This window comes from Balaenoptera musculus, chromosome 16 (genome assembly GCF_009873245.2).
Source record: "Balaenoptera musculus isolate JJ_BM4_2016_0621 chromosome 16, mBalMus1.pri.v3, whole genome shotgun sequence".
Taxonomy (NCBI): Eukaryota; Metazoa; Chordata; class Mammalia; order Artiodactyla; family Balaenopteridae; genus Balaenoptera; species Balaenoptera musculus.
The window spans coordinates 10,013,828-10,041,807 of record NC_045800.1 but is presented as its reverse complement, the minus strand read 5'-3'; the positions used below and the strand labels follow the sequence as shown (position 1 = coordinate 10,041,807).

The 27,980-nt window shown below is 51.5% G+C and overlaps 1 protein-coding gene across 14 annotated transcripts in view; it reads right to left on the bottom strand.

Moving 5' to 3' along the window:
• FGFR2 (fibroblast growth factor receptor 2) overlaps positions 1-7,862 on the bottom strand; it is a 103,313-nt gene extending 95,451 nt beyond the window's left edge. For 7 of the 14 annotated variants that reach the window (XM_036828373.1, XM_036828377.1, XM_036828374.1 and 4 more), the window contains exon 1: positions 3,284-3,571. In XM_036828373.1, coding sequence (XP_036684268.1) covers positions 3,284-3,449 — 166 coding nt within the window. In that variant the 5' untranslated portion in view covers positions 3,450-3,571. Of the gene's footprint in view, positions 1-3,283; positions 3,576-7,395 lie in introns of those variants that run through there. The other 7 variants (XM_036828380.1, XM_036828382.1, XM_036828383.1 and 4 more) reach the window with 3 other exon arrangements.
• Positions 7,863-27,980: the final 20,118 nt, after the last annotated feature.

The window sequence follows — 27,980 nt, the reverse complement described above, 5'->3', positions numbered from 1 at the left end:
GTAGGTGACAATGTCAGGAAGAACTTGAAAGTAAGAGTCGCCTCCACCCCAGGGTAATCAAGCTTGACTATACTTTAAATAATTAGAATCTTAATCAACAGAACAGTACTTGGCATTGAGTACTGGCCCCTTTGAGTCAACTGAGTTTAAACCCTTCGCAGCTGGTCACCTACAAAAAGGAATGACCAGTTGAAAATGTTCATTTTTAGTCTGGAATATTAACACTACTAAAATCTTCTAGAGATTATTTTCTTAAGTCAGTTGAGTAGACCCAAACCTACTGCTACCACTTCAGAATGTGTCCAGAGACAAATGATATATAACAGATGATGGGATATATGATATGATGATACATGGTAGATGAGATGATGTGATACATGATATGATGATGGATGGGATAGGGCGATGATAGATGACATGATACCGTACAAAGCTGGGACAATTGGAAAACGACCCTCTAGCATTAGGGCTCAGGCTCCTTCCTGGAACTTGGTCACCTTTTTCTCTGGACAAATTTTCCTCTGGTCCAGCCCAATACACATTATCTAAACTGAGCTTCCCAATTAGCAAACCAAAAATAAGATAAGGCCTTGTGCACTAGAAGGTCAAGGTTGAACTTATTTTAACCAAAGCTACAGTTAAAGTCACCATGGAGGACAGACAGGGACTGATGCACACACATGGATGGGGGACTCTCTGTCTGTCTCCCTCCAATTCGCTGGTACCACGGCCTAAACTGGAGCTGCCCTACTTAGTCTGCTTCCAGTTGCTAAAATCTCCTCTTCCTCATCTATATTTAGATTACCTTCCTAACAACCTCTGACACCAAAGCAAAACTCCAGCATTGGAAGAGCCCATCTTAGGGCTCAAATCAGTTGAAAGGGGAAGTACAGACCCTACAGAAAGCAAACACAGCTGCCTGGAAACACGAAGGGCCTCCTCCATTAGAGAGCAACTTTCTTCTCAACTGTCTCCAAAAGCCTAGATGTTTTCTGACACTGTGGCAACTGACACAGCCAGCCCACGGGACTGGGAAGATGCATGTGCCCAGCTCACTGGGAACAATTATGACAACACGTCCCGGGTGCTCATTAGACGCCACGCCCTGTGCTAACTGCACTTTACGGCCAGGCCCACCTAAATCTCCCAGCAAGCTTTCGAGGCAGGTCATCAGAAGGCTTCTGAGGATGTAAATATTCATTGAGCACGAATGAAGAGACCCTGAAGACTGTCTTATCCAACCCTCAGATGACAGAAAGGGAAGGAAACTGAGGTCCAGGGGTTTGTGTGCTTTTCCAAAGTCACCTCTTGGCAGGGTTTCGCCGCTTCCACTAAATCTTTTTTTTTTTTTTAACCTCTCACAACTCTGGAAGCAAACCTCATAGGAGCTATGAACCCCGAAATATGCACAGAAGGACATCTGCAAAACATGACCTACCATTTCAGGGAATTCAGGCACCTCCCCTCAACCCGCAAGTGCATCCACAGATGCCAAGTTGAGAAGACCTGCTTCCAACAATACTCACATTGTTGGATGCACATTTTTAACAGAGAACCACCGTGGGGACTTCATCCCTGTCCACTGCTTTTCCCCCTCTCTGCCTCACCTCTTTCTTCTGGTATGTGCACACATATTTTAAACTCTCTTCAATAATTAAATATGATAAAAAGAAGTCCTCCAGGACCATTTTACACTTTATGTTGAAATAAACTCCCAATAATGCTGCCCTGAAAGTCTAAATGAAAAATGACATTTTCTTCCTAACCTGGGCCATTCCTGGGAAATCCCAGCTCAGCTGCCTCGGTGTGGGCTGAGCCACGCACTCGGGGGAAAACCGGCAATTAGAGAAACATCCATTTTAATTATTAGCAAAATTAAAGAAGTACAGGCATGACTTTCAGAAACCAGGACCCTTTTCCCTCAAGTTAAGCCCTTCAAAAATGCATCACCACTGCACATTACAGCCATGCTTATGTCACAAGGAGGCAGTCACAGACACAAGCTCCTACCAGATTCCCTTCCCGGAGATCTGGAAGCCTCGGCGATGTCACCGCACCTGTTCATTATAAAGCCTCCGTCCGCACCTCTGTGTAAGAAAAAGGGCGCAAGCCTCATCTCACGACTGCTGGACTGCTTCTGGGAAGAAGTCCCTCCGTCTTAGAAAAAGATATACCTTTATGCTTCCTGACTCAGGGTCTCAGTGGGAGCGCCCCTCGGATGGGGACACAGCCCTCCCTCCCGCGTGGTCCTGGACGGGCTTGAGGTCCTCTTCTGTGCTGGGTGCCTTTCCAGAACAGCTGAGCTGACCCCAGCCCACTCAGGCCCCCGAGCTCAGCAGGCACCAGGTGGGCTCTCAGCAAACAGGTTCATTAAGTGGCGATGAGTGCTAGGATCTGCCGTTTTATTCTCAGATTACCACTTGAAAAATAGCTCAGCTACCAATATTCCCTACTGATGACAGATTTCAGTGCTGCACCAAGTCAAGGCTTGGCTACCGACGTCTCAGAAGGACCTGGGGAGGAGGTTCCAAATCTGCCCGGCGGGATAATTCAGCCCTGTTTGGTGCTCACAACTGGCCTCATGCCTTTCTGTACTTTCCAAAATGCATAATGTGTTGCCTTCATGTAATTTCCAAAGCTGAAACACCAATGCACACCCTGTTAGATCTGGAAGTTCTCAGAGATTCAGGAAAGGCCCAGGTACACTTCAAATTGACCTAAAATAGAATCTGCCGCTTTGTGATGTACTGCTTAAGTACTATGAATTACAATGGCTCAAAAGAATGTAATGTGTCAAGCATCTCTGTGCTGAACTTCAGAGGCTGCTTTTTCTCCTTAAACAATGAAAATAAAATGTCAGCATTTCAGATGTTGGCAATTTCCCTTAGTGACTCCTTTTGTCAGAAAACAGCAATTCTTTACATTGTGAACAAGACTCTCTCCGGTAAGAATGCTCCTGCAGGAAGCCCTAGATGGCATTCAGCTGCAAGCTCTCCTGGGCACTGGATACACTGCCCGCCGTCTCCCTCACCCAGCTCAGAGAAACGCACATGCCAAGAAACCACCAAACTACACCACTCTGCCTGCAGTGTGACAGCTGGGAACCTTCTCTCGTAATCTCTGGCTTGCGGGGAGCAGACAGCCCACTCTCCCCTGCTCTTGGAAGACTCATTTACAACGCAAGGGGTAGCTGATTCTCAAACAGGCCTTGACCTAAGTGCCACTTCCCCGGACAAATCCCAAAACAAACTTGGTACCCTGAAAGTGAAATTAAACAACTTACCTTCCGGCTCCACCGTGGTATCCTCAACTAAATTGAAGGAGGGCCGGGCCAGGGACAAGGTTGCCATGGTGACCACAACCAGGCCGACGAAGCGCCCCCAGCTGACCATGGTTACGGTGCCAATCCCCCGTCCTCTTCCATATCTCCATGTGGACGTTAATCCCATCTGCACACTTCCTCTATGAGCATGGGCTGCCCGCAGCAATGCCTTCAGCCGGCAGTGGGCTCGGGAACCAAGGTGCTGTGACAGCCTCTGCTGGTCCTGCAGCCACTTCTGCTGCTGCTGTAGCCTCTAGAGGAGAGAGAGTCGGCAAGTCAGTGAAATCTTCCCCAACGCCAATTCATTTCAACCCAGTTCCTTTTCATTATCTGCAAATGCCTTCCTTCCGCACGTGAGTCCCAGGGGTTTCCACCAGACCGGTCCACAAAAGGTGTTAGGCTGATCGTTTAGAAAGCCTACTTTTAAGAAACAGATAAAAAAAGAGTAGCTACAGGACACAGATACGTGCGGCCACTTCAGTTAGGCAAAGTGTACTCTCTTCCCCTACCCACTGTCGCCTCTACCGCCCTCAAAAAGCAGAAGCAACGTGACCTTGGTTTCAAGGGCAACTACAAAAGCAAGTTAATGATGCTCGGGCTGGCATACCCAGCCTCTCATTAACTTCTCTCAGGCCAACTGGGCTTCAGAGGCATCTGCTTCTGGGGGCTGGAGCGAAGTGGTTTGCTCCACCCTCACTGGAGCCCTCAGGAAGAAGGGAGACCAGCAAAGTAAAAAGAACCCCAGGAAGGCGACCAAAAATTCCCACCAGTTTACACTTGTCGAGATTCATTTTCAAACGCAGAAATGTATTTCAATCTTTCGCCAAGCAGCCACTTACAAAGAATGAACGGAACTGCAATACATTCAAAGCAGCTGATCCAAAAAGAGATTCGAGGGCTGAATCCCGTTCCACAATGACTAACGGCAACCCAGGCCTAGAGAATGTCTTCAGACAGAGTGGGTTAAGAAATGGAGCAAATGCAAATTCTGATGAATATCACAGGCATTTATTAATGATGCTGCTTCTGATGATATGTAAATTATTATCAAGGTATGTGATTGGGCCAATAACTTTCAGTATGCTAACGTACTGGCTAAAATTTCAGAGCAGAAGTTACAAGGCAGTGCCCAACCTGCTATTCTGTTCACTCATTTGATCCAAAGGCAAAGAAAATTTTCCACGCTTAGGATATTCCAAGTAACTTTAAATTTGTTCGGTATCAATTACTAAGTATAGAACCGAAATGCACAAACTTTAGGGAATTTGATCCACACAGTCAGAAATTCTGTGAACTATATATGAACGAACCACATTTTATAGGATTGAGGGTAAGGGTGAGAACTTTCTGAACCCCACGCTTTTTGCATGACTTGATATTTCGAATTATGACATACGATTTCAATACTGCTGGAGCCTCCCCAAAGCTACGTCAGAAAAAACTTTTAGCCTTAACTAAGGATTAAAGTGGGTGAAGGAAAAGAGGATGCTGCACCACTTGCAGAGGAGGAATAAAGAAAATCTCTGCTTCAAAGAAAGCACATGTGAAATGGTGTGATTCACAGCACAAGCAAGAAAAGCATGTGCGCCCACCCTGTTTTCAGACGGCTTGAAGGATTTTTTGGCCAACTTTTCTTTCCTCTTCAAGTTAAGAGCCTCAAAAGATAATTCCATATCTATTTCTACATACACGTGGGAGGAAAACACACAAACATTCTCACTGATTTACTAAGCATTTCCAGAATGCATGGGAATTTTCTGCCTCACAGGAACAATCTTAAATCCTAGCAGGAGAGTGGGCCCCAGGCTGCTTCCCCAGCCCCCTTGCCCACCTGTCCCAGCCTAGAGGAGCTTCCTTTGCTCTAGGCAGGGCAAGGTGAACAGTGAGTGACCTCAGCTGAATCCCAGACCATTCATTCATCCCATCAGCTCGCACCAGAAGCTGACTTTTAGCCATTTCCAGGTCCAGGTCCAGGCCCCGCGGCCACCCCCTTCCCAAATCTCTGGAAGGTGGAGGCCTAGGGCGGCAGGTCTGCACAACTCCTCACCAGACTGGACAAAAGTATGGAGGGACCTCCTAGGCAGGATAATGAGGTCCCCAGGCTCGGTGTTGGGAACACAGGCCCAGCATGCCGCTGGCGGCCACAATCCCGGCTTCCTGCCTTCAATACCATAATCCCTCCTGGAGTCTGAGCCTCAGTGAAAGCCCCAGCGTGTTTATTTTTCCCCTTGAAAGGGAACTCTCTTCTCCGCCTGGGCGCGGGAGGAGTTGTCACCCTCCCAGTGATGGATGGCTCTTCATGGCCACCCGTCCCCCTGGTCCATTTTCACCTCGGCACAAGCCTGCCCCCAAAGACAGGCAAAGTGACAAGCGAAAGGGCTTGGCTGGGGAGTGGTCCCTATGCCAGGTCGATGCTGGGCTCCTCGGTTTACCAGAACATTCCCAAACCCCCCCGCCCAACCCTCCAAGAAGACAGCCCATACAGCGCCCGCCTTACCTGAGTTTCTACCCCTAAGAGGTTGTCTGTCTGCCTGCCCGCCCATGACCAGCACTTGGGTGTTTTGTTCCCAGTATATTTCACAACAGTCAAGACAGCCAGGCAAGGTGGGGGGCGCCCAGGTCCCCCAGGGGGCAGATCCACGTCCTGGCTCAGAGCCTCCCTAACTCCCCTTCTCCCCACAGCTAACAGGGCAGGGGCCTCTCGAGGGGTCAAATGCGGTGGGTGTGGGGATTCCTCAACATACTGAAATCTCAAAAAATACAAAATACAGGCTGACCTGGGACCACCTTCTCTTCCCTGTTAACGCTGGCAAGCCAATGAGGACTTGCCGCCGCTTCAGGAGAACTGAACACCACCAACCCGGCTTCACTGTGGCACTTCTTTCATTTGTTTGCTTGGAATATCTGATTTTCTCCCCCTTCTCGGGGTGCTAAAGAGCTCAGAGAAATCTGCATTTTAATTGACATTCCACGGAGAGGGGGGGGGCTCCCGATTGCTTTTCTATTCAAACTAAACAGGCTTTTCAGATGAAAATGAGTCGAGGCCAGTGGAAGATTTACAGGGATTTGGGACTAAGGGGACAATGGGGTTTTAAATGTTGATAGCGTTTCACACCAAACACATAATGGGTGAAAGCAGGTTTGCCTTTAAGGGTAGGTTTTATTGAATTGGGCGAGAGGAAGGAAGGTCGCGAGAAAAGTCTGCAAGGGAGCGGACGGCGAGGGGAGCGGTGGAGACTCATCGCCCCCAGGCCGGACTTCTGCGCCTGGCCCTCCGGCCGCGAGGGTCGGAGCCAGCTCCTGGCCCGGCCCCCGGCTGATTCCCCGGCGCGGTTCGGCCGCCGAAAGAATGAGCGCGCAAGTTAGAACTCGCCTGCGCTTTCGACATCTCCGAGCTGCTGCCGGCGGAGCAGGCAGCGAACTAGAAAAAGTCGGTCCAGTTCGCCCCCTAGCCCCAGGCGCGCCGGGCTCCCTCCAGCGCCGACGACGGCTGCGGGGCAGGGGCGCCCGGCACTGCAATAGGGGAGCCGGAGCAGCCCCTCCCCAAATGTGCCACCCCCCGAGCATCTCCTACCCTACAGAGGTGTCGCCGGCCCCACCCCAGCGGCTCCCTCCCGGGGAAGGGCACCCCTGTCGGGGCCTGGATGGGACGGGACGGGTGCTCCCCGGGCCCCGGAACGAGGCACCCCGCAGATGCCCCTCCGAGCTCCGGACCTGCGCGGCTGTGCCACCAGCGAGGCAGCCCCGCCGCTCGCCCGCAAGCTCTGGGGTCGGAGGATCTCGCCGGGCTGGCGGGAGTGCGCCGGCCGGAGTTTGACAGGGGGGCGGGTGTGAGCGCCAGAGGCAGATGTCAGCATCTGGATGGGGGTGATAGAGGCACAACTTCCCTAACGCCAGCCGTCAGCACGCACCCAGCTCCCCCATCACCTATGCAGCCAAAGAGGGAGGACAGGGAGCAGCCTCCACAGTGCCAGCCCTCCGCTCGGGGGACCGTGCACCCGGCGGCCCGGGCGTTCACGGCGCCCACTCTCCCGTCCCGCGAGGCTCCCCGAGGGGCCCACCACGGCGGTTACCTTCAATGGCAACGATCCCCGGCGATCGGCTCTGTCCCCGCGCCCGGCGTGGGTCGGGACGGAGCAAACGACGAGCTCCCCCAAAAAAGTGGTCCTTGGGTCCTCGCCGGCGCCAAGGCTCCGAGGCTTCACGCGCACCCCAGGCTGCGGAGGCGCGCGGGCATGACGCCCGCAGGCTGCGCTTGGATTTGGGGAGCGAGAGGAAGAAAGGACTCAGGCTTGGCGTTTCCTCCAGCAAACTTTGCTCGCAACTTGCGAACGCTCGGAGCGCGCAGGAAAGCCGCGGCCTCGGGGCGCCCGGGGCTCGCGGCCGGGCCCAGCCAGCATGGAAAGGAGTCGCCGCGCGGGGCCAGCTACGCCGCGCGCAGACCCCGCGGCGCCCGAGCTTTGTGGCGGCCGCGCTCGCTCGCTCGCCCGCCCGCTCTGCACCCGCCGCCCGCCCGCTCGGCTCTCCGCGGCGCTCTCCACTGCCGCCGCCGCCGCCGCCCGCGCCGCCGCCGCCGCCGCCGCCGCCGCCCCCTCCCGGCGGGTCACGCCCCCGCTGAAATCCGAGCCGTTTCCTGGACGGCGGCGCCCGCTCTGCCAATCAGCGCCGCGCGCCCCGACCGCCCCTGCTCCGCGCGGCTCCCGACGCCTGCGAGCGGCCCCAAGACCCCGGACGGGAAGGCGAGGGGCCCGGCCAGCACCGGGACGCAGAGAGGCAGCAGCATCCTCGGTGAATAAGGCCGGGTCCCGCGCCCCCGCCCCCTTCCTTCGGGAGTTGGCCTGACCGACGGTTTGCCGGGCGGTTGCGTTACGTTGTCTTATTTCAAGTCAAAACAAATGACAGAATGCCTGCTCTACCCCACGAAAGAGACTTTAAAATGCGTCTGCGTGGTATTGGGGGGAGAAACGTAATGCAACTGAAACTTTGAGAGGAGAGGAAGCAACTTGGGAATGGTTGCTGGACGCTACGCTGCTCTGTCCTTCAAAACGAGAGCAGTGAGAAAAGAAACGAATATTTATGGAGGCCCTGCTATGGGTGGGACACACGGAATAGAGTCTTCTTTTTAATCGACACAGCCACCCTGCAGAGTAAGAGTCCCAGTTTCTGGTAAGGAAACTGAGGCTGAGCGAGGTTATTTGTCCAGGGTTAAACAGCTGGTTACTGGCAGCAGCTGAGCCTGACTTTGAATCTGGATCTCTTAGAAAAAGTTCAAAACTGGAGAAAAAAAAAGTGTTGTTTGGTAATATATATTTGGATCAATAAATTCGGAGGGTTCTAAAGACTCAACTCTGCTGTAAATAGCTGTATGACCTCGAGCAAATCAATTCCTCTCCCTGAATCTTCAGATTCTTCAGCTAAATGCCAAGCTGTAACTGGTTAAAGTTCGTATCTTCCATTTACCTTTTCCACTAGGCTGTATCTACCGGATAATTTATTCTTTAATATACTTTCTCTCCTTCCTCACTCATCCAGCTCCTAAGCAGTGGTGCCTTAAGTCCAAGACAATATAGATAAAAACCTTAATTCTTCTTCCTTAGAAAAGATCATTAAACCCAGAAGTGCTTTTGAGTCCTGAAGATGGATGGAGAAGTATTACCAGAGTGACCTGGGAAATCGACTTTTCCTGAATTTAGAAATGCAGTTGCTCATGGGTCATTGACACTGGACACTTCATAACATTTACGGAAATATTTTTTCAAGGTGCCACATCATTAGAAAATCATTTTTCTTCACAGTACATCTCAGAGAACTTTGATGTAAAATTCCCTAAAAGCCAGGAGTAACAGATCCATTGAAATGCTTCAGGCAAATGGCTATGAAATTCTATTTTGGAAGTGTGACAGCAAAAGTAATAGTCTGACTCTCAAGCAAAACAATCAGTTCATGTATATGATTGGGGAAGGGCTATGCGTTTTGGTCAAGTCTTCAAACCTGGATCAGTCCCAGAACCTTTTAATTCATGGACACCTCAGCCAGGTGACCCTCAGCCATCCACCACACCTGAGTTGTTGTGACCACATCAGTACCTTTTCAACATCTCAGACCAGGGGTCACGGAGAGAGACGTGGCTGAGCGTCTGCCTGCTCAGAGGCTGGCACTTACATCTTTATATTCCCCGCCAATGGGGAACTCAAGTGTCTCAGGACAGATTCCTTTCCCATCCTGCAAGGAATCCATCAGCCATTGAAAATGCTGTTAACACATTCTCACATAAATTAGTGGTGCAGGAAGCTGCCGTCCCTATCCCCCATTCATCAGTGGCTCTATGTACGTCAAATAAAAAGGAAGCCTTCCGCTGAAAATGACAAATAAGAACACCTACTTCAACGTCCAGATGCAGTTTGCAGAATTTATTCTTTATAGGGATGAAAAGACACCAATCCATCAAAAGCCCCTTATTCCCTTAAGAGTGTCCGTTTTTAAGTGAGTGAAGCCCGCAAGCCCACAACAGCAAACCGTTTGGTTTTGAGAAAAGCAAAAGCATGTTTGGAATTTAAAAAACAAAAAACAAAAAAAACCAATCCTGTCATCATATTTAGGCTTCGAGTGACCTCAGAGGGTCTAGGAAAGCTTTCACACCAGCGAGGCTTCTGAATGAGAAAATAATCTCTTTACAGTTTTTTTCTCTTCCCTCTTCAAGTGGCTGGAACCCCTTTTGTCAATGGCCTCCCGTGAATGGTGTAGCTAATAAGCCTATTAATGAGCTTCCACAGCCGAGTGTGAATAGGTAAATAAGCCCCAATCTGTTGAGGTTCAGGGCCGAGGGCAGAAAAGCCAGAAAGAACTAAAGGTGACAGTTTGAACTGAACCACGAACGCCAGCACCAGGTTTCAGCTGGAAGAACCGCCAGACAAGGCCCCATTCACAGCCCCTCCGCCCCCCACTGAGGCCCCTTTTCCTCGCAATTTCCCCCCCTTTACAAAATGTCTTGAGTAGTCACCCATTTTTTTTCAAAAGCCCTCGAGACGCCCTTCTTTTTTTTCACTCCAGTAATGATACATCAATGGAAGGAAGGAAAATGAGGACACCAGAACTCCAATGCCCCATAAGCTTCAAGGAACAAACTGCTGCTCGCCCATTGGTTCTGCGAAGAGAAAGGGGGAGGGGGTGGGAACCCTAGCTGCCATGGGCCTCTCTCCTTTAAAGATTTAGAATTTCTCTTTTAATAATTTGTTTTTTAATGGGTGGCTGTTCCTTCACCCGATAGAAAAGTTAGAGGAATAAAAAGGCTACTGACATTTAAGTGCTAATGAGCCCTTTTAACGTGGTTCTGAGCGCCCTGCAAAACTATGAATTTCATTCTTTAAGCTACATCTCAAGAATGTCCGTAGCATAAAAGAAGCATTCGAAAGGAGAAATCTACAATAGTCCAAGGACTATGGTAAGAGTCGTTAATCCTAGGATGGGCTGGTGGAGGCGGGGGAGCGGAGAGCTCGGGCCCATCTTCAGGGAGCTTGTGACATTTCAGCTGAAGCAAAATCATGAATCCCAGGACTGATCACCATCAATGATTCTAAACTTAGAACATGGCCTGAATCTCCAAGCCAAGACTCCCCTGGAGAAAAACTTAAGTTATCTGAGTCTTCCATGTTCTCAGCTATAAAATTAGGAAAACAATGGTACCTATCTTGTAATACAGTAAGTCCCCTACGTCCGAACCTTCAAGTTGCGAAGTTTCAACAATGCAAACGTATTATGAACCTATTACAGTACAGTACTATATAGCTGATTGTGTTAGTTGGGTACCTAGGCTAGCTTTGTTGGACTTACAAACAAATCGGGCTTAACGAACGCACTCTCGGAATGGAACTCGTTCGTATGTAGGGGATTTGCTGTAATTTAATAGAGTCACTCAAAGAATTAAATGAATTAAGGTGTGACAAGCATTTAGACCTTTTTATCCAGATACCCCATGGTTCTAGAGCAACTCTTAGGCACATGGGAAATGCAATGTGTTTGCTATGATTATTATTAGCTGTTATTATTATTCCCACCTCCTGGGACTACTGGAAAAATTAAAGCGATTCAGTGAAGAGCCGAGAACCCACTAGCACCACGTGGATATTATTTTGAACCTGGTTTTAAGAGAGTCTGGAGCCAACGCTGCTGCATTCCCCAATCCTCCTCTGCCCCAGCTGAAAGGCCTGGAGGTGCCTACCCAAGTCCCCCCCTAAGATGAAATGGCTGGAAGGCAGCCAACTCATACAAATGGCCATCCAACTGGAAAGCATTACAACGCTCATTGGTACCCACTGCCCAGAAGCGGTCCCAGGGAGTGGCGAGGAAGATAGAGGGGGTGGTGCTGGGCAGAAGGCACTTTTAACACCGGTGAACAGCTTAAGAAAGAGCTTCTTTGAAAACGTGAGGAGCATCTGAATAAAAATTGCCACTATGCCCTGCTCTGATGGTTTGCTGGATTTCCAAATGGCTTGAGTGACATGGGTAGGTCTTCCTAGGGAGACTAGGCCCAAAGGTGAGGAAGTGTGTATTAAACCATCCTGTTGACTCCCGAATTTTACAGGGGAGGAAATCAGGGTGCAGAAAGGGGAAGTGACAGGCTCAAGGCCACCAGGCTGGCTGATGGCAGGGAAACCCAGAAATCTGTTCTCCCGATCAGGCTGGGATTCTTTTCAGTGGCCACGAGAGCAAGTCAGCCACTTTCATCTGTTTATGCCAGGCGATTCAGCTCAGTATAGAACTGAGATATTTTGAGTAGAATTCACTGCCTCCCAAAATGTTAATATTTCCAGAGAAATTACCCACTCCCCATGGCTCCAGCCCATTTCTCCTTCTTCAAGTGTTCCAAGAAGAATCTGTGTAAGGCTTATCATTGCTGTTATGTTATGTTTCAAAGAACCTTCAAGTTCAGGTGCATTAGGTTGTCTGACATCTCTTTTGCACACATACAGTTTCATCAGCTGAATTTGCATAGTCTTCAAAATGGGAAGAATTAAAGGCCAACATTTTTGGTTCGTAAAATGATTCTTATCAGTGATATTATAAAAACAAATGGAAGATTCTGAAGAATTGCTGAGGCTTGCGTTTGAAAAATGAAGGCTTACAAATCCACCCCACGTTTGCTATTTGCATCTGGGTAACCGGGTCTGTTACTCAAAATGCAACTGAGGGGCAGTTCAGGAACCTTGACTGTGTTCTGGTTCAAGAAAAGCAAAAATCGCTGTAAAAGATAGTGGGAGAGGGAATAACTGGGGAAATTTTACTCTGGTCTCAACACTGTCCCCTAGTGCCACCCCCATAAGCTGCAAGTTCCTACCTGGCATCTGCCAATCTGAACACGTGAAGGAAATTTGATTGATCGATTCACTGGTTGGCCAAACCAGCCAGATGTGATTTCTATGAAGCCCAGAGTCACAGGGCATTTGACAGGCAACCTTGAGCGGCAAAAACAGCACGAGGCCAGGGCACCCAAGACCTGGGTTTTAATCCCATCATTGTCAGGGACTAACTGATTCCGGAAAAGTCATTGAATGCGCCCGCCCCACCACCCTTGGCATCACCCACTTTTGCATAATTGAGGTCTCCCCCTTCTAGCTGCAAAGATAAATTTGTCTATGATCTCCAGCCCCTCCCAACTCAGAGCATTCCTTGCCTCTAGAGAAACAGAGAGGTTGTCATTTACCCATCACTGAGGAGCGAACTGGTTACAGGAAGTCAACGTCCACTTTAAAGTATTTTGAAACCATAGTCCAGGAACCCTGCTGTTGACCCCTGTCTGCTAGTAACGGTATCTCCCGGAAAAGTCCTCTAATCCCCGGCCCATTGCTGCTTAAGAGCAATTTACGGCATGTCATTGCTTGGCTGCAAGACTGCGTGCTCTCCTTCCACTCCCACCCCGCCCTCAACCACCACTTCTACCACAACGCCTCCAAGCGGACTGGAGAGAAAACATGCAGGTGGTTTCAGCTGGTGTAGGACAAATTAGAACGAGATCAACCATGGTGTCCTATTGCCCCATTCTGCCCCCTCCCCATACGTGCCCACTGTCGCTGCCTGGAGCTGTGCTGTCCAATACGGCAGCCACCAGCCAATGTGATTAAGTGAAATTGATTAAAGTTAAATAAGACTTCAAGTTCAGGTCTCTGTTAACACTAACCCCATTACGAGTACTCGAAAGCCACATGTGGCTAGGGCCACCACATTGGACAGTGAAGACGTTAGAGGAAATTGTCATCACGGCAGAACGCTGTATCGGATGGACTTCCCTGGAGAGGCTCCCTGCCTTCCCCCTCCTCCTCCAAGAGGCTCTCCTTAGCCAGGGGAGTCCCCAGGGTCTGCTCCTGCCTTTCTCCCCCCAACTCCCACTCGCTCTCCATCGTCTTGTGCTACCAGCAGGGTTTATTTATTTATTTATTTATTTATTTATAATTTCTATTTATTTTATTTTTGGCTGCATCAGGTCTTAGTTGCAGGAAGCGGGATCTTTCATTGTGGCGCACGGGCTTCTCTCTAGTTGCGGCGGGTGGGCTCAGTAGTTCCCGCGCGTGGGCTTAGTTGCCCTGCGGCATGTGGGATCTTAGTTCCCGGACCAGGAATCGAACCCGCGTCCCCTGCACTGGAAGGAGGATTCTTAACCACTGGACCACCAGGGAAGTCCCTACCAGCAGGGTTTAGGGATAGGAATTCTACTCTTCAGAATGGGAAGAGTGCCAGAGAGACCCAGGGTACTCTTTGATGGACAAATACAATATTACCGTGGCTGAATGAAAGTGACGAGGTGCCTGTAGCGTCACCTTCTGATTCCAGGGCCGTGAGTCAGAGGGAGAAAGGCCGGCTGAACCAAGACGGCAATGCCCTGGGAGAAAGCCCGGTCGAATTTGATCTTGGACAACAATTTGGGGATAAAAGGGTTAATTGGGGACCACTAAATCATAACACCCAGAAAAGCCCAGCCTGCCTCTCCCATCTCGCGGTCCAGGGCCTGGCACACTGCCTGGCTGGTTGTGGGCAGTTCATGAGCTGCCTTTGTGCCTACAGGCCCTCAACAGGTACTTGGTGATTGATGGTGATTGAACTTAGCCTCTTTTGGGGCTTCCTAATTAAGGCGTCTGGGAACATTTACATAGGGTTTTGCACCCTGTCCTTTAAGTATATTTAGAAGTTAGAGAATAAAAGCCGTTTTAGGGCAAGGCCTACCTAGCTGTGCAGTGGAGGTTACCTTTCTTCGCAAGACCCGATTTCCACGGTGCCTTCCTCCCCCTTTTCTCTTGATTTCTGCGTTTGGTTTGTTTCGCTATTTCCCCGAGGGTGTGTGTCTACTTCGTCCAAACGGGAAAAGAAGTTCACTTTAATAAACCGAAGGGGAGAAAAATGATGCGGCCAGGATCCTGGTAAAGTCAGGGAAGGAGACGGAGAATACAGAGCAGAAATCGTAAAACCACAAGCCCAGCAACACTTTTAGAGTCCCAGAGCTCCTGTATTTTGTCCCCAGGCTGGGGAGAAAGACCATCAAGAGGGGAGCGATTTCTTTAACAGATTTCTAAGAGCGGCGCTGAACAAAAATTAACTCCTTCGCGGGAGCCGGATGCCGGCGTGGCGCTCGGCCCGCGGCCCCAAGAGCAGGTGGCTCCAGGTGACGGAGGCCGAGGTCCCCAGGGCTCCCTTTGTTCTCCGGACTCTGGGCTGAGGCAGGCGGCGGGCGCCAGCGCCCCCGTGTGGCCGCGCGCGTCCCGTGCGCGCACAGGGTGGATGGGTGGGCTGGCGGCGCCCCGGCACCGCGGGGCCGGATGAACGGGGGGGGCAGCCCGGCCCGGAGCAGGGACGATCCCGCCTGCGCCCGGCCTCTCCCGGAAGTCGTTCGGGCAGGTGATGAGCGATTAACGTCGAGGCGTGTCTGCAGCAGGAATCCTGCTGGGACGGAACGTTTTGCCCCGATGTCTGGGGTTCGGGATCCTGCAAGGGGAGCGAGCGGGGCGGCCTCCACCGGGCCTGGCCTGGCCTGTCCTTACCTCCGGCTTCCTCTGTCCACAGCGTGGCCTCTCCCCGACATTTCCAGTTTGTGGCCACATCTCTCCACCTGGATCAAGCCTGAGAACCACCTCTGCACCCTCATCCTTACACCAGCTTCGACCTCCGGCCCCCTGTTTGGGCTTCCGGCCCCAGGGCCCCCCGGGACTGCCACCCTCCAGCGTGGGAATTTCCAGCTCCCCTCCCACCGAAGCCAGTCCGAGCCCAGATCCGGGCTGTCTTTTGAAAACCACGCACACCCCGCCCCCCTTTCGGGTTTGTTTTTTCCTAGCATCACTGCAGCTGCCCTGCCTCCCCAGTCCCTTAGGATTCTGGGGCAGCGTCTCCCTCTAGCCTCTGCTCTCCGCCACCCACTCTACCCGGAGGTGGCGACCACAGCCCTGCTCTTCCATCACTCAGAGCCTTGGCGGCTCACCCATTTGCTAGAACCATGACCCTGCTCTCTCATCACAGAGCGGGTGCTTGGTGGCTGACATTTATTAGGCGCTTGCTTTGGTCCAAGCAAATGTGATCATGGCCTTACGGGTTACCCCCTATTGATTACAAGGATCCTGTGAGGTAGGTACCACTCTGACCCCCGTTTTACAGATCAAGCAGTGGAAACATGGAGAGTTTGCCGAAGTCATACAGTCATGAGGTAGGGAGCCTGGCTTTGGAGCAGATGCTTGTCCCTTATGCTGCCAGGATTCCCTGAGCAGGCGGTGGGGGCCACATCAGGTCCAGGGTGGGGCGGCAGCCTCAGCTGGTGGGTGGAAATGGAGGCCAATGGGGCCGATTCTTCTGATCCTTCCAGAGAGCTTGGCCATCCCATTCAGATTATGACAGTTGTGTCCGTTTTTGGACTGGCCCCTCTTTCAGTTGGCCTGTGGGCCTGCAGGTTGCACCCTCTGCTGTCCTGGAGTGGCTGGGAGCATGGGCCCTGAAGTCTAGCTCTGCCTGCCGTGGGCCTCACATCTGTACCTTCTTTCCACATCCTCCTCTGTAAAGTGAAGTAACACTAATACCTGCTTAAAAGAGTTTTTGTGCAGATTGAATGGGGGGCTTCAGGTGAAGTGCTTGGTTCATGGCAAATGATCAATACATGTTAGCTGGTGTTATTATTTCCAGTCTGAATGAAGAGGCATTCAGACCTCCTTCTCTGTAGCTCTGTCCTAACCCTGGCTTTGTTTCCTGCTGCTTCTCTTTGCTGTGTTACCATGGGCAAGTTACTTGGGCTTTCTGAGCCTCTTGTGTCCTTATTTATAGGTGGTGAGTATTGGATGTCACCATGTTCAAGTTTCACCCCGAATAGCCTTGATTCCAGAAGCAGCTCAAGCTGTCTAGGGCAAATTATTGCTCACTTTCTTCTAAGGGGCTTCTCAATATCACATAGAAATTCATTCCAGTGTTGGCTCATCATGACCAACAGCAGATTCGTCGTTTTATCCAACTGAGGCATCATTTAGTCCCATGCTCTGGGAACAAGGAAAGAACCCATTCACTTCTTTGTAAAAATCCTCCGTGTGCTTCAAAACAGGAATCAAGACATTTGTTAGCCTCCTCCAAATAAGACAAGACACCACTTCAGAACACCACTGGGTTAGCGGTGCCAAATTTAGCTATTTAATAAAAATACAGGACACTCAGTTAAATTGGGATTTCAGATAAACAACGAATACTTTTTTGTATAAGTATTCCCTAATATTGCATGAACAAATATTGCATGGAACATACTTCTATTGAAAAAGTATTCATTGTTTATCTGAAATTCAGATTGTGGTGAATGTTCTATATTTTATATGGCAACCCTACACTGGGTAGAAGGCACTCCCACAAGTTGACTGATTGGGGCAAGTCCAAGAGAGTTGGGCATTCTTTCCAGAGGTCATTGGGAACTAACTACCTTCTCCTTCCATCCTGGACCTGATTAATTTATGTATTGAGAGTGCTATTTGAATATTTGGAGATAAAGATAATAATCTATTATAAAACCATGCTTCCTCTTGAATGAAGTAGTAACTACGGTATTGACTGCGCTATTGGAGAAGACATGATGTTTTGCCATCAAGTGTATGTGACAGTCCCTGGGCACTGCAGCTTGCCACAGTGGGCTGGTCACAAAGCCTGTGATGACGGGCCTCTCAGCCACTGTGCTTCCTCACCTGATCTCTGCCATCCTACGGGGAGTTAGTTGATGGGCAAAACACAACTTTGGTCCAAGATGACAGGCCCTCTGCTACAAAAATGTCCCCACACACCTGGGCCATTTTTCTGGCTGCTGTCCAGTGCCAGCCCTTGCTACTCTACCTGACTCCATTTCTCAGAGCCAATTTTCTGCTCAAGCCTGCTGAATTCCCAATACTTTCTCATGACCCCACCAGTGTCAGCCATCTGCTGTGGGTATCACCCCAACACCAGCCCCAGAGATCATGGATTCCACTGCCCATCCCTCCCATCCCCTCTGCCAGCCCCTGTCATGTCACGTCATGCATCAGGGCTCACTTTACCTGTCATCTGCCTCTGTCACCAATGCCTTCAGCTTCCAACAGGTAAGCCATGGATGTTGGTTTCAGTCAGACCTGGGTTCCCAGGCCAGCTCCTCCACTGAACCACTCTCTGAACTTGGACAAGTTCTCTGTGTGTCCGTTGCTACATCTGTTTTCTAGATGGCATATTAGTTTCCTACTGCTGCTGTAACAAATTACCACAAACTTAGTGGCTTGAAATGACACAAATTTAGCTAAGCCACAGGTCTGTGGTTCAGAAGTCTGGGTGGGCTCAGTTGAACTCAAGGTGTTGGCAGAGCTGTGTTTCTTTCTGGAGACTCGGAGGGAAGAACCTGCTTCCAGGATCATCCAGGTTGTTGGCAGAATTCGGCTCCTCATGGCTGCAGGTCCTGTTTCCTGGCTGCCAGGAGCCCCTCTCCACTCCCCTCTTCCATTGGCTAAGTCAGCAACAACACACCAAGTCCCTCCCATATTCACACTGGGAATCCCTCTGTCTTCTTCCCCTACGGCATCTCTTCTGCTCAAGCCAGAGAAAGTTCTCTGCTTTTAAGGGCTTACGTGATTAGATTGGGTCCCCCCAGTTAATCTCCTTATTTTAATGTCCATAACTTTTTTTTTTTTTTAAAGATTTATTTATTGATTGATTGATTGGTATGTTGGGTCTTCGTTTCTGTGCTAGGGCTTCCTGTAGTTGCGGCAAGCGGGGGCTACTCTTCATCGCGGTGCGCGGGCCTCTCACTGTCGCGGCCTCTCTTGTTGTGGAGCACAGGCTCCAGACGCGCAGGCTCAGCAGTTGTGGCTCATGGGCCCAGTTGCTCCGCGGCATGTGGGATCTTCCCAGACCAGGGCGCGAACCCGTGTCCCCTGCATTAGCAGGCAGATTCTCAACCACTGCGCCACCAGGGAAGCCCAATGTCCATAACTTTAATTCCATCTGCAAAGTCTGGGGATTAGAGGATGGATGTCTTTGGGGCAGGGGAGGGGGGAGGCATTATTCTGCCTACCGCAGACGGGGTAGTGATGTTGTAGGGTAAAACAAGGTGCATTCGTTTCCTAGGGCTGCTGTGACAACACGCCACCAACTAGATGGCTTAAAACAACAGGAATTTATTGTCTCACAGTTCTGGTGTCTAGAAGTCCCAAATCGAGGTGTCAGCAAGCCATGCTCCCTCTGAAACCATAGAGGAGAATCCCTTCTCTTCTGTCCTAGCTTCTAGCGGTGGCTGGAAATCCTTGGCGTTCCTCGCTGCGCTGCAGCTCGTCGCTCCAATCGCTGCCTCTCTCGTCACGTGGCCTTCTCCCTGTATGTCTGTGTCCAAATTTCACTCTTCTTATAAAGACACTAGTCATCCTGAATGAGGGTCTACCCTAACGACCTCGTCTTAACCTGATTCCATCTGCTAAGATCTTATTTCGAAATTAGGTCACATTCACAGATACCGGTGCTAGGACTTCAACAACTATTTTGGGGGGATGCAATTCAACCCAAACACAAAGTAATGCCAGAAAGACACCAGGCATGGGGCCTGACCGCTGGCCGGTGCTTAATCAATAGTAGCAGTTGGCATGCACAAGCAAAGTCTCAGACACACTGGGTGACCATGGCCATGGACGGGGCCAGCTGGTGCGTGTGTGGCAGGAGCCTAGAGATCACACTTCCTTCTGTCCTGCCTTCCTGACCGTTCCTTTCCAATCTTGTGCTCACCTTCACCCCCTCCCCCCAGCCCTTTACTCAGGCTGCCCCTTGCCGGTGATGCCCCCCTCCCTTCTCCCGGCCTGTCCAAATCCACATCCTGGCCGCTCTTCAAGCCCCACCTGTTCTGGAAGGCCACCCCCCAGGTGGCTGTACCTATTGGCAGGTTGGGCCAATTAAAGATGGAAACTGGAAAGGCTATTCCACCCCGGAAATTCCGCTGCTCAGCTGGCTGGAAGAAGAGCCTTCCTATCAGGCAATGCAGGTCAAAAACTCAAGGGAGAAACAAAGATAAAGCAAGATGCTGACTCAGTGGCAGAAAGGGTCAGAAGAAGAGTAATTTTCAGGCAAGAAATTGCACGCTCTGCCTATCCTGGTCTGATAATAATCCATCTTGTAAGCGCGAACTGCTCTTCCTAGAAAGAAGAACAATTAACGTCCAAACACCCTGGCCAATTTAGCGTTCCAGGGCCATAATTCTTTGGGGGTCTGCACTACATACAAGACACTGCGTACTGGCTGATTACCACCCTTGCACATTTGTTAATATTACGTTGGCCTGACTTAAAATGCAAAGGAGGAAAGGTTTGATAGATTCCATCGGCAGTGCAGGAATCTCACTTTTTTTTGTACCTCCATGTTTAATCAATTAGAACACGTGCAAATGCAAAGCAGTCCCCAGCCACGGCAGAGTGTGTGGAGAGTGCAGGCCTCAGCGCTCACTCTCTAGAACGACTTCCAAACACTTGAGCGTCCTGACCTCTCCTCGTTTCCGGAAACATCCTTAAGCTCACTTCCCCCAGCACAGATGGGAACAGAGCTGGGCGGACGAGGGACAGCTGTGGCTGCCGGAGGAACGGAAGAGACAGGCAGTCTTCTTAGGGCTGAAAGATGCTCCAGAGGGAAGTCACCATACCCCTCAAGACATGGCCCCTCAAGGCTCTCACCTGCGGGGTGAGGGGCTCCCAAGGGCCAGGTGGATCACCTTTGCATCGCGAGGATCTAGCATGGGGCCTGGGCAAGATCACTATGGGTTGGCTGAAGAAACAAATAAATTGAAGACCTGGGATTCGAGGCAGCCAGAGAAGATTCTGGAATCTGCCCCTGCTTGCAGTCAAGAATGGGTCTCAGGCCCACCTGAGTCCCAGGATGCAGGCCTCCACCTCCCATGGGCATCACCTGGCCTGGCCCAGAGCACAGCAGGCAAGAAATACAGCCACCTTTCAGCTGCAGGCCCCGCAGGTCAGAGCCGAGTGCCACAGCCCCGTGGGGCGGCCGGGGGGCAGGGAACCGTTTGCAGCTGTTTATATGATGTGTATCTGGTAGATAAATAAACTTCATTTTCCAGGGCTGCCAATCTCTAAACATGCAGAAATATACATTCGCTCAGAAACTTAAAAAAAATAAACAGACGTGGTGATGTTTGAATCTTCCTAGCATCAGGGCCCTGGGTCCCAAGCTACTCGCCTTTCAGCTGCTTAATAAACCTAGTTTATGGATCCTTCCTATGGGCCTGTGTGTAAAAGTTCTGCTCGGAGGAAATGCTCCCTGTTAGGACGTGGGGGAGGGAGAGTGTGAGTAGCAGGTCCTCCTAGTACATCTCCAGGCAGGCCCACGGCACAAGCCAGGTGACCCTTCAAGGAGCCCAGGAGGTGGCCCCCAGCATCGCTGCTGCTCAGCCTCAGCTCAGCCTAACACAGGGGGGGTCAGGTAAGCAAGGTGAGAAGCCACCCAAGCCTTTTAAGCCGGGACCCCCCCGTCCCCCGCTTTATTGTGACTCTGAGGCGCCTCAGACAGGCGTCTGCCTGCCTCCACCCCTTCATGGGACACGCAGACAGGAGAAGGAGGGAGAAGGTTCGGTTCCGGGCTTCACTCCTTCTCCATCTCAGGCTAGAAGGCACCTGGAGATGTCCTCGCCGCCTCCCTTGCTCTGAGCCGTCACAGAGACGGCACGTTTATTCTTAGGGTGCCAGTCCACAAAGCCTGTTCCCACCGCAGCCCCCGGGAGGCCCACAAGGTGGCCGTTCTTTCATTCATTCACTCACTCACCGGTGCATCAGGTGACTGGCAACCTGCTCAGGACTGGCCCTGGTGCCCATCACACAATGCTGAGCAAGACAGGAGCCTTCGAGGGGCATACAGTCCAGAGGACCCAGGGGCCAGGTTTCAGGAACTGGAAACCCAGAGGTGTCAGGGAATTGGGCCAAGGTCTCACCTAGTAGGTGACGGAAAGAGACCCAGAGTCTGGGTCCGATTCCCCGATGGAGGGTCTTCCTACCGTTCAGTGGAGTTGCATCCTATCCACACATTACCTTAGAGTTCAGGGTTTTGTGTTAGGAAAGGGGAGTCGGTCGAGAGGGGGAACAGGGCCAGAAAACAGAGAGAAAAAGAGAGGAGAGGGGAAAGAGCAGAGGGGGAGACAGGTTAAATGGCTCAGGCCACACTCCCCACCACGTGAGGCCTGAGGTGACAGACAGGTCACAGCGTTCCCTCCGTCATGATCCTGAGCACCCGCCACAGTGCCGGCGCCTCTCACTCCTGAGGTGAACCCCCCCTCCTTCTCCTCCTTCTCCTTCTCCTTCTCCTGACCACGTGGCTCCAAAAAGCAAACTCTCTGGTGCCCAAGGCAGTAGAGACCAGCTCCAGCCCTGGGGACAGCCTGGTGGGGGAGGACTGACAGAAATGGCGCAGTCTCCAGCCCTTCTCCAGGGATCTCCGAGGGTCTTTCACCTGCACTGTCACCTTCGTCACTAACTTTGGACCCTGACCCCTCCGGACCCACGCACCCAGGCGGCAGAGGCCACCAGGCTCCAGCTCCCGGAAGGACGCCTGGGCCTGCTACCTCTCCTGTCATTCCCCCGGCTCCTGTCACACAGCCAGGAGCACCTCGAGGAAACGCACGGCTGCAGTGGGCCTGGGGGAGCGCTCGTGCCCCCTCGGGACCGTGGGCCTCGGCAGCCATGGCTCTCAGCCGGGCCCCCGTGGGGAGCTGGCCTCCACTGCAGACGCCCTCCCCTTCCCGAGGTCATGCCACCTCCAGAGGCAGCCCACGTCCAGTGACTGGGCGTTAGAAGGGTGACCCATTAACTTTGGGGCTGAAAGGCCACGTGCCAGGAGCCCCTCAGTCCCACGAGAGTTGGTCACCATAGTTGTCGCACGGGGCGGGCACCAAAGGCCTGGCCCCTCGACCAGCAAGAGACAGCTCTGAAGGGCCACCCTGGCCCCAGAGGCTCCTGAAGGGCTGGCTGAGGCCTTTGCTGTGGCCGCGTCGGGGTTCACTTTGGCCCCGTCCCACCTCTGTCGCTCCTCCACAGGTGTGGGTCCCAGGGACACGTCCAGTAAGCTTCCTGTGTGCCTCAGAGTCTGCTTCACGGGAATCCGACCTAAGATCATAGCAAAACTTGAATTTTGGTTTGGCAGTGCCAACTGAAAATTGTCACTCGCCATCTGCCTCTACAAGGTCACTAGCCACTGCAGTCGCCGACCTTCAACACCCCCTGAGAGGAGTTCAGGGCGGAGGTCAGGAATGAGGCACTCTGTGCTCGGGGAAAAACTGGCAGAACAGGGCTTCAGAGAGTGAGACGTTTTTCAGGAGGAGGTTTTACGAGCCCCGTGTCTTGCATCTCCTCATATCTAGAAAAGCACTAAAATCATGAACGGAGACACGCGCTCCTCGTGACTAGCAGCAACCTCCTGCTGAGACGTGTGCTTGGCTGCACGCACCCCCTTCACTGACGTCACGTGTAACCCTGACCTTGCCCCCCGCCTCTTCGGAGCAGTTCCTCAGAGCTCTCTGAGAGGCTGTCTCCCGGGCTGTAGTCCTCATTTGGCCGCAAATAAAACTTCACCCGCCACTCTCACGTTGCACTTTTTTTTTTTTTTTTAGTTGACAGCAGTCACAGATGTCACAGCCAGGCTTTCCCGGGGGCAAGAAGGAAGGCGAGATTCCTAGCCTACTTTTCCCCTTCCGAGAGGCTTCTATTCTTCCCTCCGTGCCTCCTTTCCTGCCCCGATAATGCAGGCGTACTTGACATAAAAGTGGATGAACTCTCAGTCCATTTAGCTCTGAGCTGGCATCCCTAGGACTGGCAGACATCTGGAGTGTCGCTAAGACGGGCCTGCAGACATGAGACAGCGCGGAGCAGCACGGAGGCTCCGGGTGTCCCAGCCCCGCCGGACCTTCCCTCACGCCAAACACAAATAAAGAAGACCTTTGGCACTTTGTGGCCACAGGTACCAAGTTTTGACTTAAAGAAGCATGTGGCTGGTTGGAGGTCGAGGCGGGGAAGGTATGTAAACACCAGGTAATCCATATTACAAAAATCGCTTGAGAAATTGGCCGAGGGAAAGAAAGGCTTCTGGATGCCGAAGTGAGGACCGGGATTGCCAGGTGACACTGGGACCAGGAGTATCACTGCCCGTGTAGTAAAAGGTGGACGACAGGGTCTACACTGTTCTGGTCTCTGACACTGAAGAATTCGCCAACCAGAGGAGTCTTCATTAGAAATTCACATCTTGGCTAAACACTGCGCTTTATAAGAAATGGGGAAAACACATTCCCAGCCTTCAGAAGTCTTCAGAAGTCAGCAAGCCCATCTTCGGGTCGCTCAGTTATCCACTGTCACATCACAGCCCATCCCAAAATGTACTGGCCGTTGTGTGGGCTGGCTGGGCTCAGCGGGGGGGTTCGTCTGCTCTGCGCTGGTGTCACCAGGGGCTGCACTCATCTGGAAGCTTAACTGGGCTGGAACAACCACGCTGTCATTCGCGCATGTGGCCGGCCATCTGTGCTGGCCATTGACTGGGTGCTCAGGTGAGCTGCCCACAGAAGCACCTGGTTTCCCCGCCCCCCCACCCCCATGCTTGTGGCTGCTCCACAGGCCTGGAGCGTCTCACAGCACAGCACGGTGCTCCAAGCAGAGGCTCTGTGAGTGAAAGCAGAAGCTGCAAATCCGTGAAGACGCAGCTTGCAGGTTCCACGGCATCACTTCCATCACATCCTATCCGTCAAAGCAAGTCAGACCAGTCCAGGTTCAAGGGGAGTGTAGGGCGTCTTCACCTCTCGATGGGAGGAGTGGCAAAGAATTCTCAGCCCATCTTTAATCCATGGGGATGGAGAATGACACTCCACTTTGGCCCTGTCGTTATGGTGCAAAAGACACCAGTGTGTGGCCTTCGGACTCACAACAGCCTGGGAAGAAGGATCAGTTTACATGCCTGTCCTGGATTGACATGGAACTGGCAGGGAGACCAAAGGCTGGAGGCACAAAGTCATGGAAATGGCGGAACATCTCCATCTTTCCCTCAATGGGTGAGAAATGGCAAGGGGAGCGTGGCTTGGCTTTGAAGCCCATTGGCCTGGCCATCTTTTTCTTTTCTCCTTTTGAGTCTGAACATTCCTGATGCAAACAGGAAGCCCTCACTGAACACGGATGCCTACTTTAGGTCTGCTGGTGAGATGAGACTAGGAAATACCCTTCCTCTCTGCACTTTTCAATCCCAAGCTCCAAACACATTTCCAACACCTGTTTTCTCTGTGACAGCACTGGATCTAAAGAAAGTGGAGCTTAAGCCTAGGGTTTAATTCACCTGTAGTAAATTTAAACCTACATAGATAGAGAACACCGCAGGAAAGAGAGAGCCACACACTTGCTTTTGTTTTTTAATTCATTTTGCCCATTTCCACCTGATTTCACATGCACAGACTGCAGGCAAGGCACCTTCAGCCCAGCAGGGATCTCTGAGCTGAGCCCCTAAGGAGCCCCCTGCATACCCAGAAGGCCAGTCCAATCAATTCCTTAGAAAAGCAGGGGGGATAGGTATGGGTGTCAGAAATAGCTTGAAATGCTCCCCAAACTAGTAGTGTGAAAACCACACCAGATTTCCAGAAAGAGCGTCCTCATCCCCAAGGCAATTCCAGAGCCTGTGACGGCAGAGCTGTAGACTACGGCCCAGCGGGGCTGGACAGCCACCCTGCTCTACGTCTCCACCCTCCACATTGCCAAGTGGTAAGCCAATCCGCTGTCTCAGCGTATTCTTCTGCTTCCTTTCACAAGGTTCTCCCAAAGCAAATTTCAAATCAAACCAAATGAAACAAAAAAGATGGTCAGTCTCCACATCAAGGCATATCTGGGAGGTAATTGGAGCATTTGATAAAAAGGCATCATGTGGACCAACATGCAGTAAATAACCAAGAAACTGCAGACAAGTTCCACTGACTTGTAGCTGTGTGTATTCAGTCATTCACTCAACATTTATCCAGCACCTGGGATGCCAGAGCTAGGGACAGCGGTAAACACGAGCACGATATCCCTATCATCTCAGAGCTTGTGGTCAGGTGGGAATGCAGGTGATCACTAAGTCATTAGGAGTGGGAAGAGGGCCACAGAAAAGGAAGGCCCAGGGCCACGTGAGAACAGCTCCTTACTGCAAAATTGAATCATGTTATCCATCCTGTGTATCATTAAAAATCACAGCAATTTTGATTCTGCAGCTATAAACCAAAGTCCTATCTGAGCAAGTAATACATTATGAACAAATAATTCCAGAACTAATGCTGTCTGCTGCTGCGTTTTGATTGACACAGTTCCACACGTGATGAAATGACCCCCAGCTACCAAATATCATACAAAGATTTGGAATTTCACACCAGTAAGTGGACAGTTGACCACAGAGAAAAACAAGCCACCTCTCCATGACCCACCCCTAGAGCCCATCATTCCAATGACCCCATCTTAGTCCACTCAGGCTGCTGTAACAAAAATACCACCAACTGGGTGACTTAAACAACACTTATTTCTGGAGGCTGGAAGTCCAAGATCAAGTCACCAGCAGATTCGGTGTCTGGTGAGGACTCTCTTCCTGTTTCATAGACAGCCATCTTCCCGCTGTGTCCTCACACGGGGAAAGAAGAGAGGGAGCTCCCTGGGTTCTCTTTTATAAGGGCACTAATCTCATTCACCAGGGCTCCACCCTCATGACCTAATCACCTCCCAAAGGCTCCACCTCCTAATATCACTTAGGGATTAAGTTTCAACATATCAATTTGGGGTGGGGGGACACAAACCTTCAGTCTACAGCTCTCACCAATGCTTCGCGTTTTTCTTTTGCTAACAGACAGGGCCAGCCTGGGGAGGTAGAGGCAGAGCTGTCCCAGCTCAGCCACTGGGGGCCAAAGGCAGGTCACTGCCCTTCTCTGGCTGCAGTTTTCTCATCTGCAAATTGGGTGGGGGAAGGACTGGTGGACCACATTCTCTCACTGAGCAGTTCTTCAAAGCAACAAGGAGGCAGCTGCAGGCAGGGGAGGTTTCCCCTGGGGAGCAGGTCCTGATCCCCCAGCCACACTGTTGTCCTAGGGACCATTCTGCTGTTGTTACCTGTTTAGTAGGAAAAAAACCTCACCCTATGTGGCTGGGGCAGGTTGCTCTGCCTGCATGACTCTGCACCCTGACCATGGAGCCCCATCATGAAAGGGGAGGAGCAGGAGAGCTTTGGGCTGTGTTCTAAAGAAGGCGAGGGTCAGAACAAGAAGGCTCGAGGCGAGAGTGTGCCCAGGCCAGGCCCCAGCAGAGGCTGAGGAGGAACACCCTGCCCCCATGCAGGACACCTGGTGGGGGGCCCTGGACTTGGTGTGTCAGCGTCCCCTGATCTGGAACCCCAGGGCAATGAACACCGGATTACGTGTGTCATCTAGGTTGGGTTTCCACATCAGACTTCATTTACAAAGAGTTTCCCTGCTATAACAAATGTGACAAGCATGGCGCTGGGCGACTGAAGGATCCTTCTGATGAGTCTACACCCCTTACAGTTAACCTGTGAATGCCACACATTTCTATCAATGGAACTTTGTGACAAATAGTGACAAATAGTTCACAGGTGAGAGAGGCTGACAAGACCTGCTTTAGGAAACATCAGCCAATCCACCTCCTCTTTCCTTCTTTAGTGCCCTCTCTCTATATTCATTCATTCATTCATTCACCCAACCAACTAGCCAACCCACTAATAATTTTTGTGCATAATTTTTGTGCACCTGCCTTGTGCGGGGCTCTGCCCAAGGGCACGAAGGATCCAGTATCGAATAAGACAGTATCTTTGCTGCCCCCTAAAATTTACGTTCTGGAGGAGACAAAGCAATAAGCAAGTAAATAAATAAACACAGCAATTACAGATTGGAACAAGGTGGGGAAACAAAACAAAGCGATGAAAGTCAAGAGTACCTGAGGGGCCTCGTCCTTGTCAGCCTCCAAGCCCTAGCCTTCTGGGCGGGCAGTCACCACTGGAGTGGGTCTCCACTCACCCAGCAGAGCCTCTGAAACTTCGGTGTGCACGTGGAGACTGCTTGTAAAAATGCAGAATCGACTTGGTTGTTCTGGGCTGGGGCCTGAGATGCTGCATGTCTGCCCGGCTTCCAGGGGCCACAGAACACTGAGTACTC